Source organism: Lichenostomus cassidix, chromosome 10 (assembly GCF_008360975.1).
Source record: "Lichenostomus cassidix isolate B80296 chromosome 10, HeHo_3.0, whole genome shotgun sequence".
Lineage (NCBI taxonomy): Eukaryota > Metazoa > Chordata > Aves > Passeriformes > Meliphagidae > Lichenostomus > Lichenostomus cassidix.
This window is the reverse complement of record NC_139491.1, coordinates 1792865-1809373: the sequence shown is the minus strand read 5'-3', so window position 1 is coordinate 1809373 and position 16509 is coordinate 1792865. Positions and strand designations below refer to the sequence as shown.

Sequence of the window (16509 nt, the reverse complement as noted above, 5' to 3'; positions counted from 1 at the left end):
AAATAATTTTTTCAGAGCTTGGAAAAAAAAACAAACAAAACAAACCAACAAATCTAAACCAACAAACAAACCCAAGACCACCACCCCAAAAAAAACCCCAAACAAACCCAAAACCAGCAAACAAGAACCCAAACCAGGAAGTGTTTGGCCATAGGATGATTAATGCCTGTGTAGATATGAAGGAATGATAGTGTGGCTGCTGTAATTCATTGACCTTTGTAAATTAAATATGTAGGGCCTCCTTATTGATCACTTCTAGGCAAAGGATCATCAATTCAAGAGGAGTTATGCTGTCGTACACTTATTCATCTCAAAGGAGATCATTTATCTGCTAGGAGGATGTGGATGCCCAAACCTAGTATTTAAAAGCTAGGAAACAGGGTGAAATCAGAAAGCTGACATGCATGTGTAATTTTTTTGCATGTGTAATTTCAAATATTTCTTTTTGTTCATCTGTAGTTGAAAGAGAGTCTGTGGAATGGGCCTGGGAGGGAACCACGTCTCTTGATTGTTACCAGAGAAGGGATAGAATTGTCACAGAAGGGAAACAAAGGGAAGCACATGAGAATTCCCACCTTTCACTGTCAGATTTCCTGTTTTATCTCTTAAGTCATCCATTCTTTTTTTTTTTTTTCCAGATGTTAAACCATCCAACATTTTGGTAAACTCCAGAGGTGAAATCAAGCTTTGTGACTTTGGTGTCAGCGGACAGCTGATAGATTCTATGGCAAACTCCTTTGTTGGCACACGCTCCTACATGTCTGTAAGTACAGATTTAAGTACAGATTTTACAGCTCTGAGCTTGTTGGGGTTGAGTTGTCTCAGTTCTGGTGATCAAACAAGAACCAACTGTTGCTGCTCTTGCTGCTGTTCATAGTTCAGCTCTTCCTGCATTCCAGGAATATTCCGGTGTCATATCAGATTTTGGGGGGGGGGAAAGAACTGTTGCAGGAAAAGCCAAGAACTTGGAATATTTATAACACTCCAGAAGAGAAGGGGCTGTGTCCACACTGCAGAATCCAATCAGGTTTTACATTTGGGGTTGTACACGTGTGTCTCCCAAAAAACCCCAGTGTTTATGGTTTGTTTTCCTTAGGAAGTGTGGATTTCTTCCCACTCCAGCCTTTGCTGGGGTCACTCTGTAGGCAGAGTGCTGCCTGCTGTCACTGCTCCCAGATCCCACTGTGGCTGCAGCAGCAGGAGGAATGCTGGGAGTGGCTGATGTGGGCAGGGAATTCATCTGGGACTCCTTCCAGGGTGTTCTGTACTCCTGTGGATGAGGAACACCTTGGAGCTTCTCTCCAGATGAGCTCTCTGCACGATGTGCAAACCCCAGCTCATGGCAATAGCAGCTCTTTTATTCTCACACCCTTGTTCAGCACACAATTAACTCGTGCAGTTGTTCCCAGCTCTGGCTGTAGGATTAAATCTGTGTGGGCTTAGACTTAAAGGGAAAAAAGCTTTAATGCTGCCTCTGTTCAGCATGAGACCTGCATTGTCTGGGTGTCATTTCATCTTGGTGACACACTGGAAATCAAGCTGAGGTTGGAGTGCTCACACACATCTGGGGGTTTTGCTAATGAGCAAAACCAACTGCACAGCTCCAGCTCATCCCTGCTCCTGCCTTGCCCTGGCTTTTCCAGGAGAAGGGATGAGAGCCAAGTGCTGTCTGCCTCCAGCTCTCTTCAGTTTATTGTTTTTGCAGACTGAGGTTTGGCTTTGCTCTCTGGCATCACAGACCAAGCCACAAGGGGGATTTTGTTTTGGTAGTGTCTGAAGGATCTTTTCTTGCAGTAGCTCCCTTTGCACACTTCTATACACACATGAATTAGAATTACAGAATTATTACATGCCAAACATCCCTTTCTACCATATGGAGATGTGTACAATCTTTAACTCGAACAAATTTTATTTATATTTGTATAACAAGTGCTCTCTCTTTCCTGCTTTTTCTCATCCACCCACTTCCTCCTTTACGTTTTTATGAAAATCTTGGGATTTGGGCATCTCTGTTGTTGTCCAGCAGTTTTGTTGTTTGTCCAGATGGCTTTGGAGCTGACTGAGGTGGGACACTGGAGAAAACTCAAATATAACCTCAGTAAATGCTACAAAACTAATTGAACAGAACTATCACCCCTTATGACAGAAGGAAGAGGCTTTACTGCATTTTCACATTCTCTGAGAGGAAGTTTCAAATTACATAAGTATTTTTCCAATATGTGCATGTAATCAGGCAAGAATCCGCACCATTTCAGTAAAATATGAACTTGGTTTTAAAAAATACAGAAAAGTGACCATTTTCTTTGAAAACTCTCAGGAAAATGGATCTAAACGTGAAGTAGATCAATGTACTAATAATTGCAGGAACTATATTCAGCACTGAACACAGAGTGACAAAGCAGGTGCAAAAACCAAGCAAAAGGAGTTAGTGCAGGACTCACCTGCTGGTTTTGGCAGAAGCAGGAGGTGGATACACTGCTCAGAAGTGAGGGTCTGTGAAGCAGGGGGACTGGAATAGCCAGATACAATTCTGATCATGATAAACTGACCAAAAAAATTCTGTACCTAAATATCTTTCCAGTGTGTGAATCTCCTAAATACAATACAAAGTATATTTTTGGTTGAGTCTGATCTTGCCTGCAGAGCCTTGTGTAATACTTCCATTAGATTTGTGCTGAAGAAATAAAACAGCACTTAAGAGCATAATTTCTGAAAAGTGTTACAGTTCTTTGCAGTGATGGATTGTTTGGGGAACTTTGGGAAATCCAGAGGACAGATTTCCAGGAAAATACCAACAAGTCACTCATTTGAGCACACTGTGCTAATAAGTTGGGTTTTCATCCTTTACTTTATCCTGGTTATTGCAGAATGTATTTTTTTTTTTAATTTCTTGTTACAAAACTGCCTCCCCTCCCCTCCCCTCTGTTTTGCAGCCGGAGAGACTGCAGGGCACTCACTACTCAGTGCAGTCAGACATCTGGAGCATGGGGCTGTCCCTGGTGGAAATGGCCATTGGCAGGTACCCCATTCCCCCTCCTGACTCCAAGGAGCTGGAGCTGATGTTTGGCTGCCCTGTGGAAGGAGATTCTCCAGTCACAGAGACCTCGCCCAGGCAAAGAGCGCCCGGCCGGCCGATGAGCTGTGAGTTCCAGCTCTGCTCACTTCATCCCAGCACCCTGCTCTGTCAGCTTTGAGGGGTTTTTAGCTGATCTTGGCCTGCACAGTGAGGCTTTAAACTTTAAAAAAATCAGGGTTGCATTGGGCACCTGGCTGAGCTTCACTGTGAGGGGAATCTGAGAACAGCACCTTTTATTGATGGCTCTTGTGAGCAGCCCTGTTACTGAGATCCCAGTTTCCCAAAGCATCTCTAAGATGCTGATCCAAGTGCAGCAGGCTGATTCCCAGTGAAGTGAATGCTTTGGATCACACCTGGAATGTCTCCCTGCATGAAAGCATTACCCTTTTGCTGTTGCACCTTTTTGCTGTAAATCTGCTGAGTGCCAGGTGACACCAGTGTCAGACTTGGGCTTCCTAAAGCACCATGGAGGGAGAATAACACTGTTATCCCTCTTCTCCCATTCCTTCCCAGCCTATGGATCAGACAGCAGACCCCCAATGGCAATCTTTGAACTTCTGGATTACATCGTCAATGAGGTAATTTATAAACTTCAAAATCTGCACTTTATTTTTAATCAATTTTTGAAGCATCCTAGAATTCGGGGGACAGTGAGGTTAGTGCTCTCTAGTCTGGTTTAGTCTTAAAACCAACTTAATTCACAATTCTTTTATCTTTCAAATAGCTAAGCTCCAAAGCTAGTTAGAGATTGATACTTTAGAATGGATTGTGTGTTTGCAGTATTTTCACTGCTAAAATACCACTAAAACTTGTGTGACTCCACTGCTTGTGTTCTTCAAAAGAAAAATAATAGCAATGCTCATGGTAGCTGTCATTTGTAACAGAATTGTTCCAGCTGGATGAATTATTGAAAACTGTCCAACTCACCCATTTAAAAGGCACACTTGATGTCTGGGTCCTGCATTGCCTGTGCCACTGATAAATTGATAAAATACTTCTGTAACTCATCTGCTTGCACAATTCTCTCAGATTACAAATCTATTTTGCATATTATATAACACCCCAATCTGCCAGCACTAACTCTGGGAATAGAGTTAGCATGGAATTACTTCAGCTGCTGTGGCTCTGCTCTTGCAGCATCCCTGAGGGGGTCAGCTTGGGCTGAAAAGCTGCAGTAGTTGAGAATTTGGTGAGATTATCTTGTGCCACCTCTGATTTAGCACAGCCACCTTCAGCAGGAGGTTCACAGGCTGTGCTCCAGTGAGTGAGGAGTGCAGGCCTTGTCTCTGCTCTGAAAATGTGTGGAAATGTTTGCAGGACCCCCAGGGTAAGGATGAAAACTGATCCTGTAGCAATCCTGGAGGACAAGGCAATAAGGTGCAGGTTTGTGTAGTCCCCTTTGTTTATTTGTCAGAATTTTTAAATTCAGAGCTTGAACAAACTCAGTGCCAGGGATAGGAAATTTAGATGAAAAGGATTATGGAACTAATGATGTGCAGAGCATCTTCCCTTAGCAGTGTGGAGAAGGCAGGGTGCTAATTAGTGCTCTGAGCCTTCTTTAATGAGGGCTGAGGCTGTGTTCACCCCATTCAGGTGTGTGTGTGGAGAAAATAAAACAAACAAACAAACAAAACCAGAAAAAAACCCACCCCATAGCAGGGAAACTCCAATTTATTACTAAAACACCTGAAATCATGCAGCTGGGAGTAATAATCCAAAGCAGGCAGGGTTTTCCAGCTCTGCACAGATGTAGGACATGGAACTGTAGAGCCCTGGGTAGGCTGTGCATCATCATGTATTAATTATGCTGAATGATTGCTGATTTTTAATTTTTTTTTTTTAATTTTATTTACAGCCACCTCCAAAGCTGCCCAATGGTGTTTTTGGTTCTGAATTTCAAGATTTTGTTAACAAATGGTGAGTATCTCCTCTGTCTTCTCTCTGAGGCTGAGTGCCAAAGGGGCACACTGGGGGTCAGCCCTGCTGTCCTTGTCTCTCAGCAGTCAGTCCTCACTCCAGGCCAGGCCAATAAGGCATTGCAAACAGCACAATCCTCTTTGGGTGTTCATGTGCCTCAAGTTCACCTTGCAGGCACCACGTGCATCCAGAGAGCTCTGAGATGTTCCCCTCACCAGCACTGAATTTCTGCTGCTGTCTGCAACTGAGGTTATTCCTTTCCCAGCCCTTGGGCAGTGACCCAGCACAGACAGCTTCTCCAAGGCTCTCTCACATCATCCTGCAGTGGCTCTGCCATGAGATGCAGAATCTTGCAGCCTCCAGGGGTTTTTTCTTCCCCATGAACCAACATCTTTATGCCAACAGCCTTTCCCCATCTCCTTGTTTTCCCAGGTGCACCTCACTGACACCAGCACTGAACCAGTGCTAAGGGAGGCAGCTCATTACAGTTTCAAAAGTTAATTTATTTATTAAATTATCTGTATTTACAGCTTCCAAAAGGAAAAACAGTCTTGCAATAGCCCTATTTGATATTGAGCTTGAAGAGACTTGACAGAAAGAAATGTGAGGGATAAAGTAGTTCCTATTGTTTTAGTTGGAATGGGATTTGTCTCTCCAGCTTGCTTTAGACTCATCAGTCTCAGACAACTCAGGATTTCTTACCTAGAGCTGTGGAACCCACAGAAGGGAATTGCAGGCTCCCATCTCTGTTTGAGAGGCACTTGATGCTTTTATCCAGTGCTGTCATCAGAGCAGAGCAGTGCAGCCAACATGACACAACTCGATCCCTATTTTAAGAGATAACAGAGTGTAACTTGTGTAACACTTTGTGTTTTCCTAGTTTAATTAAAAATCCTGCTGAGAGAGCCGACTTGAAGCAGCTGATGGTAAGTGAAGGTTTTTAATTTGATCTAAGAGCATTTTCCCAGGCAGGTTGGGTTCTTCTGCTGGCCCACAGCAGGTCAGATTGAGGAGAAACAGCTTTTCTGAGCTGGAGACAAGGGGCTGCAGGTTTCACACCCTCCTACAACAGGGACTGATGGGCTGTGGAGTCTGCCATCTGATAATCACAGTGGGTGACTTAAATTAATTAGCAAAAGAATTCTCTCTTATTAGTTAATAATAAGGTATTGATTTATACTTCTGGAGGACAAAAGAACAAAGCTCCACATACCATATGGACTAATTAAATACGTATTTCATCATCTGTTGTGAAACACAAAATTTCTTTTTTACCAGCTTTGTTTTCAAAATCTGTAGAACTAGACACAAACAAATCCTGCATTTTTCCCTGTATGAAATCACCGTATCAGTCTCAGTGCATCTTTTTATGGTTTTAAGTGCAATGCAAGGATTTCAGTTGTACTGCAGAAAATCAGGTTTTCCCTGCCCTGATCCTGCTGCACAAAAATGGTGCAAAATGCAGACAGACTCTTTCTATTCCAAAGAGCCTTTTAGTGGCCAGGCAGACATTTCCCAGAGTATTATCTCGAGTGGCTGAGTCACATCCTTATCATCTCTGTGCTGTAAGTGCTCTGCAACAGGCACTGTGGCAGGATTCCTCTGGGACACTTTGCCATGTGCTGGTTGCTTGTGGAATCCTGTGGAAAAGCTCTCCACGTGGTTTGCAAAGGTTTGCAAAGGTTTGTAAAGGTTTGCAAAGGTTGGTAAAGGTTGGTAAAGGTTGGTAAAGGTTTGCAAAGGTTTCCAGCTTGCTGACTGCAGGTGGATTTATTGGGTTGGGTGTTGCTGAGGGCTGTTTTTGAGCAGACAGAGAGCTGGCACACTGACCCTGTTCTCCTGTGCCCAGATCCATGCTTTCATCAAGAGATCCGAGGCAGAGGAGGTGGATTTTGCAGGGTGGCTCTGCTCCACCATCGGCCTTAACCAGCCCAGCACTCCCACGCACGCCGCCGGCGTCTGAGCCTGGGGCACTCCTGGACTGTACCTCTGGTAACAACCATGCTCTTCTGGCCCTCTTTCCTCAGCTTGTACCTGTTCAAACATGTATTTCACCTCTTAAGGAAGAATGTCTTGATAGCATGTGCCAAACGGTTTTAAATCTTGTCCTCAACTAATTGGTATCGTTCCGGGTTCCGTCGTTCACTGACCAAATGTAAGCTGTGTAAGTTCCAGTGCTTGCTGATTTTAGGTGATTATGGATATTCTTTCTTAATGAAAATATCACTGGGGGGGGATGTACCCCTGGTTTGTTTGAACTTTATCAAGACTCTTTGTAAATCGTTGGTACTTCAATCATGCTTTCCCTGAGCTCCCCGGGGCTCGGGATCGGGATGCTCCGAGCCTGTCTGTGAGCATGCTTTGCTGCTGCCCAGCTGTACCCGAAAGTTAGGCCTCTTGGCTCCAATTTTGCTGTTGTCTAGAGATCTCTCTCTTTGCAGGTGAAGAAGGCAAGAGCTCTGCATTTCTTGGAATGCACAGGGCAATATTCTAATTGTAGACTTGTTCATATTTCTATATTTATTTTTTCGAACATATCATCATCCTTGGATTTAGTGATGTATGTCTTTCTAATTGATTTTTAAAAGTTAGTTCTTGGAAGTGTCCTATGGAATCAAGACAATGATCCAAGCACTTTGCTTTCTTTTAACCTAAAGATTCATGACAACTGTGTTTAGTGTCTAAAAGTGTATGAAAATCCTTTATTGTTTTATTCTCTCAGATGTTTAGCAATGGGTTCTCTTAATAAATATATTATCAAGTAACTTCCTGAAGCTTTTTTTAAAACTTGACCAAGGCTTTAATCTGGTCACTGCAGTATAAATTTCAGCTCTTTGAAAGGATGCTTTGGATGAGGAAATGCCTGAAATTCTTCCCCCAAAGGAATCCCCATCAGCAGGACGTGAACTTCCACATGGCCAAGAGGATCGGGTATCAAAGGGCTGGCACAGCCCAGCAGCAGCAGGAAATGACTCATTGACACATCCAAGGCTTGCTCCAGCCTGTCCTGGCTGGAATGGGACCTGGAGGACAGCTGGGAGAGTGTAAATTCAATTAAACTCTTCCTGAGCTCTACCTACTCCCAGTAAACAGAACTACCCCAGAACCTGTTACTGTTTGCTAGAAGAAATACACAGCAAGGGTTTAGAGGTTTAACTCCCACTCTGGGTTGTCTCCCCAGACAGCAATAATTGGGCACTGCAAGCACAGCTCTGGGTAAGGACAGCAGGAAAAGAACTTTATTGCAACATGCACTAGAGCTGGGCTGCTCAGATCCAAAAGCAAGGGACTCGTTCACAAAAGCAGCAGGAATTACATCTATGAAAACGACTCTGGACCACGCTGGGCACAAATAACATTTCTCAACAGTCAGCATTACCCTTTGGAGCTGAAATGTGCCAGGAAAGGCCAGGGTGGCTCCTGAGCTCCTCCCACACCAGCTCTTCACACACAGCACTGCAAGGGCTTATTTGACCATAACATTTTGATTCAGACTTTTAGGTTTTTGTACCTTTCAGGCTTGGGAAAGCTTTGTTAAACAATCTCTTCACTCCTGTTCTAAGTTCCTTCATTAAGACATCCAGGATCCTCAAAATCAAATTAGTCTTTAGTAGAGGATGAAGCTACATTTACATCCCAACAGTTTCCATTGGTACAAACCAAACAAGACTTTTAATTAACACTCATTAACAGTGGCAGGAACTCATTGGAGGCTGGATGTGAGTTCTGACCACCCTCATCATACCAGACACTTTTCCAAATGCAAAAATTGTGGAGATTTAACATCCCTTTCCATTTATAACTAAGTTCTTAAACTCATGTTCCTCCTTGAGGATTACATGAAAGCAGCTTGCCTTGACTTAGGAGGTTACAATGAGAGAAAAAGAAAATAAGAGCAATTTAAGAATATGAGCTCCTTATTACAAGCACCACAGGTAATTTCTTACTCTACAATTTGTGGATAAATGAAAGGCTCCTTGGCTGCTACTCTGAAAGAGCAGAAGTAGAAAGTCCTTCTCTGGGACAGGCTGACAGAACTGAAGAGCACTGGGGTACAGAGACCTCCCTGCTGTGCTCAAATTGGGCTAACACTGGGAGTAACTCCAGCTTTCCATGGAACTGAGAACACAGCAGCTGAAGGCTGGAGACAACCCTGGACACATCTTTGCTCATCCTGTATCTCAAATTCCCAGTTTAGGCAAATGAGGTTATAGTGTAATCACTGGTGCAGCACCAGCCTCCAGGACCTGGTTTTGTTTCTCACGTCATGAAGTGAGAACAGGCAAGTTATTGCTTTTAGTGCATGTGTTAATTAGTCTGGTTGATCAATTACTTCTCCCTTCCACATACAAAGATGTTGTAAGAGCTACATTAGGTTTGACATGTGGAATGGATTATGCTACATATTTGTGCAGCAGATTTTCATTCTTTCAACATCTGAGTCAAGATGTGCCCAGCCTGTGACATTCATGTGTTCAGTGTCACTTCCCTCGACTGATATATCAAATAGTTCATAACCACACACAGCACAAAATGGAAATCAGTTGGTGAGTTTTAAATGAATGAAGAAGAAATTCCTGAGTCTGTATTAAAAATCATCTCTGATTTTTTTTCTCTCAAGAATCAGATTCCTCCTCCTCTTCCTCCTCCTCCTCTTTATCATCCTGAAGACTGAGGTGTAACTCGGTTTGATTGATGGCAGCCTCATTGTCCATCTGCCCCAGGCTCTGTCATGAGAAAAGAGCTGATTATCAAACCCAGCAACGATACCAAATGCTTCTGAAATCACAAATAAAACTGTGCAGTCACTGCTAATTAAAGATCTCAGAGCTAGAAGCACTGACTGAGAGCCCAGCACAGCAACAAGTCCCTGTTCCCCATGGAAAAGCTGTTTCAGGCTGGCCATGGATTGAGTGAAAAGCTGCAGCCCCTGTGCCTCCAGCCCACAGCAGTGCTACCCCAGGGGCACAAGTATTAGACAAAATATTTCATAAATTGTCAACTGAACCTACAGCAAACCTCCCAACCCCCCTGGAAACAAGGTGCTGCTTTTGGGGATGGGAAAAGTGAAACATAAAGCAGCACACTTCAATCAGACGTCCTGCAGCTGAGCTTTGCAGTGGTGAGAAGCATAAAGGAGGTGACCCGAGGCACTGTGCAGGACAAGCAGCAGAGCCCAGCGGTGCTCCTGCCGACACCCTGCACGGGCTCACCGCCCACCCCAGCGACCCTCACCCTTACCTGCTGCGGGTCCTCGGCCAGGGCTGGCAGGGGCACAGGGACGTTCTCCTCGCTGGCCCTGATCATGGACTGCAGCGCCAGCTCCTCCACCTGCGGGGAGCTGCACTAAGCGCTGCAGGAGCACAGACAGACAGCCCAGCCCAGCCCAGCACCACCCCGGCTGGGACACTGACCGGTTCTGACCCAGGCTTTGGGGTTTTACCGGGCAGTCTGGGGGAAGCTGTGCTAAACCTACACTGCTGTTCTAAGCCCCTTCATTAAGATACCCAGGATTCTCAAAACCAAAACTGTCTTTAGTTCTGCTACCTCAAACTATCTCTATTCCCCACCTGAGACAAACCACACACTCACCATTCCATTTACCTCTCGGAGATATACCCCACACGAGTACCTCTCAGAGCCCCAGCGGATGGATCCCACTGTCACACACCCTGCACCCCGCAGCAATAATCCCCCGCTGTCCCTGTCCCCAAGGGCCCCTCGCGTGGCGGAGCGCGGCCGCGTTGCGCGGGCAGCTCCAGGGCAGGCCCGGCCCGCCGCCCCGCTCCCGCCGCCGCTCCCGCCCCGTCCCCACGCCGTCCCCGCGTGTCCCCGGGCAGTCCCCGCGTGTCCCCGCGCTGTCCCCGCGCACCCGCAGGCGGCGGAGCTGGTCGTGCAGCGCCGCCTTGACCCGCAGCAGCGTCTCCTCCTCGCGGCGCAGCTCCTGCAGCCTGCTCAGCATCCTCCGCCCGCCAGCGCCCCCAGCGGCCCGGAGGAACACCGCCCCGCCACGTCACACACCGCCCCGCGACGTCACCCCGCAAGGCACTGCAGAGAGCGACAGCTCCCCCGCGCGGCCACAGCCGGGCACTGCAGCCACGGCCGCAGCACCTCCCTCCTCTCCTCGGCCCGGAAGAGTTTCCCTTTCACCCTGCACAACAACCACAGCACAACACCCACAGCCACACGGCGTGCTCTGTTCCAACAGCGTTTATTGGTGACAAAGCCCGCACAGCCCCCGCGGAGACAGATGGGCAGCATTGCCACAGTTACGCCTTTGCCTCAGCCTTGCCCTTCGCCTCAGCCTTGCCCTTCCCCTTTGCTGCCGGCTTGGCTGCCTTGGCTGTCTTGGCCTTCTTGGCAGCAGGCTCTGCCTTGGGTGCAGCCGGGGCCTTGGCTGCCAGCTTGGCCAGGGCCTTGGCTTTCTTCTCCTCCTTCAGTTTGTGCTACAAAAGACAGAGATCATCAGTCAGTGTAACATCGGAACCACAAGCCCCAGCCCTGCCTGTGCCATCCCCACTCACGTTCTGGGCGTGCCGCAGGATGGTGTTGCGCCGCATGGTTTTGGCATAAGGGTTCAACTTGATCATGATTCTCAGGTTCTTCAGCGGGTTCTTCTTCAGGACTCTACGCTGAATCTTCTTCCTGAAAAGCACAGCCATGTGTTATCTCATTTTGCAATGCTAGTTCTGCTAAATTATCCCTGAAATCTGGCAAACGGTAATTCCTACTGTTTATACCCAGAAATCCAGAGATCCTAGCCTGAAACAGATTTCAGACCTGCCTACAGTGCCTTTGTTCGTTAGGTAAAATCACTTACTTGGGAGCACGCAGGGCCTTCTGGATTTCCTGGCTTCTCATGATTCTTCCAATATCTGTATTGGTCATCTTGTGCATTGGCAGGCTGCGAAACCAATGTTCACAGTGTGAGTGGGTGATGGAACCATGGTTAATTCACCAAAACCAGGCATTTAGGAGCAAGTCCCAGTACCCCTTTTTTTGGGAAAAAGGGGGCTGCTGCTCTCCCCAGCCTGGCTGGCTGGCTGCACTCACTTGTAGTCGCTCTTGAGCGTGGCAGCCTTGCGCCAGGTGCCGTACAGATCGTCCAGCTTGCGGAAGGCGCTCTCTGTCCAGATGCAGAAACGTCCCACGTGGCCTCCGGGAGCGAGGCGCAGCAGGTTCAGCTTGTTCACGTTGAGCAGAGTGATTCCTGCAGGAAATCAGGCAAGGAAATCCCTTTAGTTTCTAATTAAAATTGAGGAATGTGAGACTAAGCAATAGACAAGAATGCAGAAAGAGATTGAGGCTTTTCGGCTTTGACATCACAGAGCTACACCTCTGTATGAAAATCTATTGAATTTTTAAATTAATGATAATCAGCCTTTTTCCAGTGTCAAACTCAGCAGCCTCATTTTAAAGTGCCTCAAATGCAGTTCAGGGTTGGGAGCAGCTGTAACGTTTGTCATGAACATCCTCAGTATCACCAGAACAGGTTCTTACAAAGAACATTTCAGCCACTGCAGCAAGTCAGAACTTCCACACAATCATGTGTTTCAGAAACACGGACCAATGAAGTGGAATCTCATCATTCCAGGCAGTCTCCCAACAGAAGAGTGAGCAAGTCCTGAGTCACTCACCTGGGATGTTGCGGAAGGCTCTGATGATGCCGTTGTCCTCGTTGTAGATGATGCAGGGTCCCCTGCGCTGGATGCGGCGGCGATTCCTCATCTTGCCCTTCCCGGCCCGCATGCGCTGCGAGGCATAGACCTGGGAAAAGGGCAAACTGTGAGTATCCCAACAGCCCAAATCCACCTGGGAGACACAATGAACTGCTTCAGTCAGAACTTCACCATCGTCACTGCGGGTCTGCAACACGGACCAGTGAAAAGTTCATCATTCTTAAGAGTCAAAATACAAAACTATTTGGAATTCCTACTTTGACAATGGCTGAGTTCAATCACTTGTTTTGCTCTTCAGATCACACCTTCTCAGCTCACCTTTTTGATGTCATTCCAAGCTTTAAGCTTCTTCAGGAGGAGAACAGCTTCCTTGGTTTTCTTGTAACCCTCCACTTTGTCCTCAACAACCAGAGGAAGTTCTGGAATCTCCTCAATGCAGTGGCCTAGAGAGGATTTCACAAGATACCATGTTGCTCACTGACTTTGGATGGACCATTCCTCAAGGTTATTGCTTTGTATATTCACAAATGATACATGATAAATTAAATTCATGATAGAAATTAATGAAATACATTCAGGCACAGTAATCAGAGCAGTGAAGTTTCAGTTGAGTCCTACAGATGTGTCAGACAGGACTTTGCATACCCAAGTATCAAGCAAATCTTTGCTTCCATGAACAGAAATCAAATCACACTGCAAGACTCCTTTTAAGCCACCACAAAGCACCCAACACGGGCTCAGACCAACAATTCCAGAGCCAGAATTCCCACCTTTAGACATGACCAGTGCTGGGAGGGCAGAGGCAGCCAGAGCAGAACAGATGGCATAACGCTTCTGCATGATGTTCACTCTGCGGTGCCAGCGCCGCCAGGTCTTGGTCGGGGCGAACATGCGGCCGCCGCGACACATCTGGGAGCTGCAGTTAAGAACAACTTACTTTTTGGAGCCTTTTTATCCCAAAGTGACTGTTTATTGCTTGCTCAGCATTAATGGGTCGTCAGCCACCTGTGCCAGGACTGTGACAGCAGGCAACTGTCCCTGAGCACAGGGTAAGGCGCAAATTACGACATCATGGCAAGACAGAATAGTTCAAGAGTGGGAATCACATCAAATCCTGTCTGAGCTGCAGCCATTACCTCAGGCACAGGATTCCATCTCACATTTAGATAATTAAAAACTTTCCTCCTGGCTGAGTTCAGAGCCCCCCAAGTCAGCCCAGCCATGGAAGGATACATTGCCAAAGGCACCCTGGCCTGAGCGGTGAGTGCCACCACCCCGGACTCGCGGGATACGAGCAACGGCTCTCCCAGTACCCCATGATTCAGCACTGGTCTGGTGACCTGCAACAGAAAAGGGTCATTCAGAGAGTGACAGCACTGTGGTTGTCCCAAAGTCACAGAGATGATGAACTCGAGGCACCAATCAGAACTTCCACACAATCATGTGTTTCAGAAACACGGACCAATGAAGTGGAATCTCATCATTTAGGCAAAACAAATATTGACTGAAAGATTTACTCTATTAATGTACTTGATTCTGTCTCAAGATCTTTAACACACTCATTTTCAAGCTTGAACCTCAATCTGGAGGTCTGACTTGGCACTGCTATACCTAGCAAGTTAAAAATGTTTTTGTAAAACTTAGAAATGAGGTTAAAAAGGCATGTTCCAAGCACAGACTTCTTGGGAAGCAGAAGTTATCTGCACCTACAACTGAACCAACTCTAACAAAGGCCCATTTGCAGCAGTTTCTCTTTGGCAAATGCCTCAGGCAAGTCTCATGAAGTCCATGCGGAGTAGAGGTTTTCACCTAAAACACTTTCAGATATTTTATGTTTTTCCTGCAAAGAATGAAGGTTCCACCTGAGGACCTTGGCACTGTGATACTTCCAGCAATATGCACTTCAGCTAAGAAAAGCAACACCCTGATGCTCCTCAGAATAATAAAACCACTGTATTTCAAACCATTTAAAATCAGCCTGTTAATCACCGGCCTTGCCTTGTATACAAAACCCCACCCATAAGCAGTGCTTTGCTCTCAATCCCAGCCTTATTTCCATGACAACCCCCTCTCCTGGTTCCTGTGCCCGCAGCAGTACCTGCGAGCTCGCTGACGGCGTAGGGCTGCCGGTTGTTCTTGCGCAGGTTGGTGTGCACGAAATTCACCACGTCGGGCCGGATGGGCGCCTTGAACACGGCGGGCAGCGTCACGTTCTTGCCCGACGCCTCTCCCTTCTCGGAGTACACGGAGATCAGCGGCCGAGCGCAAGCCTGGCACGGGAGAGAGCCTTCAGTGCAGGGAAAATGAACTTGGGGCGCTGGAGTTCCGCAAATATTGCTCAGAACGAAGGAGTCGTCAGCTCGGCAGTGCCAGCATGCTGACAGCAGGCAACTGTCGCTGAGCACTGGATAAGACGCAAATTACGTCATCACGGCAATATTTCACTCCAAGTTGTGCTCCACGGCACAATCCGCGTCCAGAGAACTACACCAGAGGTTTGAAATGCAATAGATTTCCGCAGCATTTGGGTAAAATTGATCTAGAGTATAATCTCTGGGTTTAATAAACCCCTTCAACTTCTTCCCATCTACTATTAAAACTACTTCCCATCTACTATTAAAAAAGCCCAAAGAAAACCCACCTGTGTTAACCAAAAACTTGTAATTTAAATGATGTTTAAAGGTAGAATGCTGTGACCACCTTTTCTATTACAATGACTGCAGGCCATCAAACAGTGTTGGAATGAAGTCTGGACACTCTGAACAGTCTCTGGTGCTTTAAACATAGTGCAGGGAAAAATTAAACTGCCCTCAGCACCAGCTGCCTGTCAAAAGGTTGAAAGGATGCCCAAAAATGGCTACGAGTCTGAATACCACCCTTTAAAACCCAATCTTTTAGCATTATATTGTATTGTTGTTAATTAATCTAATAGTATAGGCAAAGCATCTTCCTTCCCTTTCCCATCTGCAGTTCATTCTAAAGGTACTAAAAATACTACAGAACTCAAAACTGACCAGCTAACAGCAATGGAAGAGCCATCTCTGCATGTGTCACTGGTCATGAGCAAGGCTCTGGCCCCTGGTGTTCAGCCAGTGACCCCAATACAAGCAATAAATTTGATCAGGGTGAAGGAATTCGAGCTCAATCTGAACTGTATTGGAAAAAAAAGTTATTCATTTGCAACCTTGTTCTAGACCAAGGCCTCTTAAAACCTGTTTTGCAACAAAAGTAGGTTAAAAAAAGAGATTTATAGAAGCCGTTCTTCCCACTCTACACAGGCACAAACGTTCCTGTCGGGCCTGTTTAGTTTTAGATAAATAACGTGAGGTTACTACAAAGCGCTGCCAGATGGCGATGAGGGCCCATCTCCCTCACTGTCCGAGAAAAGGGGGCTTTGAGCGGCGCACGCCGAGCTCCGGCCCGCGGCCTGCACATCCCAGCCCGTCCCAGCCCGGCGCGGCCCAGCTCGCTCCCTCACGGGCTCCACGCGGCCGCCGAGCGCTGCCGGGCCCAAAATGGCGGCCGCGTGCCCCACGCCGCCAGCGCGGCCCCACGGCTGCCCACGGCATGGCCCTGCCCGCCGGGCCCCGCTCCCCCGGCCCGGCCCCGCTGCCCGCCCCGCTGCCCGCCCCGCTCCCTGCCAAGCCCCCCGCGCTCCCGGGCCGGGCCCGGCGCTGCCCTCACCATGGCGGCGGAGCTGCTCGTGCGGCCGCCCGTCTGCGCCGCGCCCCGGCCGGAAAAGGAAGAACTCGTCACCCACACCTCACCACGTCAATGTCCTTCCGCTCCGTGCCCGCCGCTTCTGCCGCGCCGGCCGGTCAACTCCCGACCCCAGTC

The 16509-nt window shown here is 47.2% G+C and overlaps 3 protein-coding genes and 4 non-coding genes across 7 annotated transcripts in view; 1 reads left to right on the top strand and 6 right to left on the bottom strand.

The window, feature by feature from the left end:
• The window catches only part of MAP2K1 (mitogen-activated protein kinase kinase 1), a 31459-nt gene extending 23701 nt beyond the window's left edge, over window positions 1-7758 (top strand). The window contains exons 6-11 of the mRNA XM_085070258.1: window positions 639-763; window positions 2934-3141; window positions 3590-3654; window positions 4932-4993; window positions 5874-5919; window positions 6843-7758. Of these exons, the coding sequence (XP_084926384.1) occupies window positions 639-763; window positions 2934-3141; window positions 3590-3654; window positions 4932-4993; window positions 5874-5919; window positions 6843-6956 (620 nt within the window). The 3' untranslated portion in view covers window positions 6957-7758. The remainder of the gene's footprint in view (window positions 1-638; window positions 764-2933; window positions 3142-3589; window positions 3655-4931; window positions 4994-5873; window positions 5920-6842) is intronic.
• A 446-nt stretch (window positions 7759-8204) lies between these two features.
• Window positions 8205-10992, bottom strand: SNAPC5 (small nuclear RNA activating complex polypeptide 5). Its single transcript, XM_085070259.1, has 3 exons — window positions 10866-10992; window positions 10235-10324; window positions 8205-9720 (listed from the first exon to the last, which is right to left on the bottom strand). Exons 1-3 carry the CDS (start codon window positions 10953-10955, stop codon window positions 9610-9612), a joined length of 291 nt encoding a protein of 96 aa, XP_084926385.1. The 5' UTR covers window positions 10956-10992; the 3' UTR covers window positions 8205-9609.
• Window positions 10993-11188: 196 nt separating this feature from the next.
• Window positions 11189-16498, bottom strand: RPL4 (ribosomal protein L4). Its single transcript, XM_085070257.1, has 10 exons — window positions 16357-16498; window positions 14771-14942; window positions 13906-14012; window positions 13443-13581; window positions 12991-13115; window positions 12631-12760; window positions 12047-12203; window positions 11814-11897; window positions 11518-11638; window positions 11189-11439 (listed from the first exon to the last, which is right to left on the bottom strand). Exons 1-10 carry the CDS (start codon window positions 16357-16359, stop codon window positions 11263-11265), a joined length of 1215 nt encoding a protein of 404 aa, XP_084926383.1. The 5' UTR covers window positions 16360-16498; the 3' UTR covers window positions 11189-11262.
• LOC146432540 (small nucleolar RNA SNORD18) lies at window positions 12517-12587 on the bottom strand. Its single transcript, XR_014854383.1, has one exon. It is a non-coding gene; the product is annotated as a small nucleolar RNA SNORD18 (small nucleolar RNA).
• On the bottom strand, window positions 13650-13749 carry LOC146432539 (small nucleolar RNA SNORD16). The gene has a single exon (XR_014854384.1). It is a non-coding gene; the product is annotated as a small nucleolar RNA SNORD16 (small nucleolar RNA).
• Window positions 14091-14161, bottom strand: LOC146432538 (small nucleolar RNA SNORD18). The gene has a single exon (XR_014854391.1). It is a non-coding gene; the product is annotated as a small nucleolar RNA SNORD18 (small nucleolar RNA).
• LOC146432537 (small nucleolar RNA SNORD16) lies at window positions 15008-15108 on the bottom strand. The gene has a single exon (XR_014854385.1). It is a non-coding gene; the product is annotated as a small nucleolar RNA SNORD16 (small nucleolar RNA).
• Window positions 16499-16509: the final 11 nt, after the last annotated feature.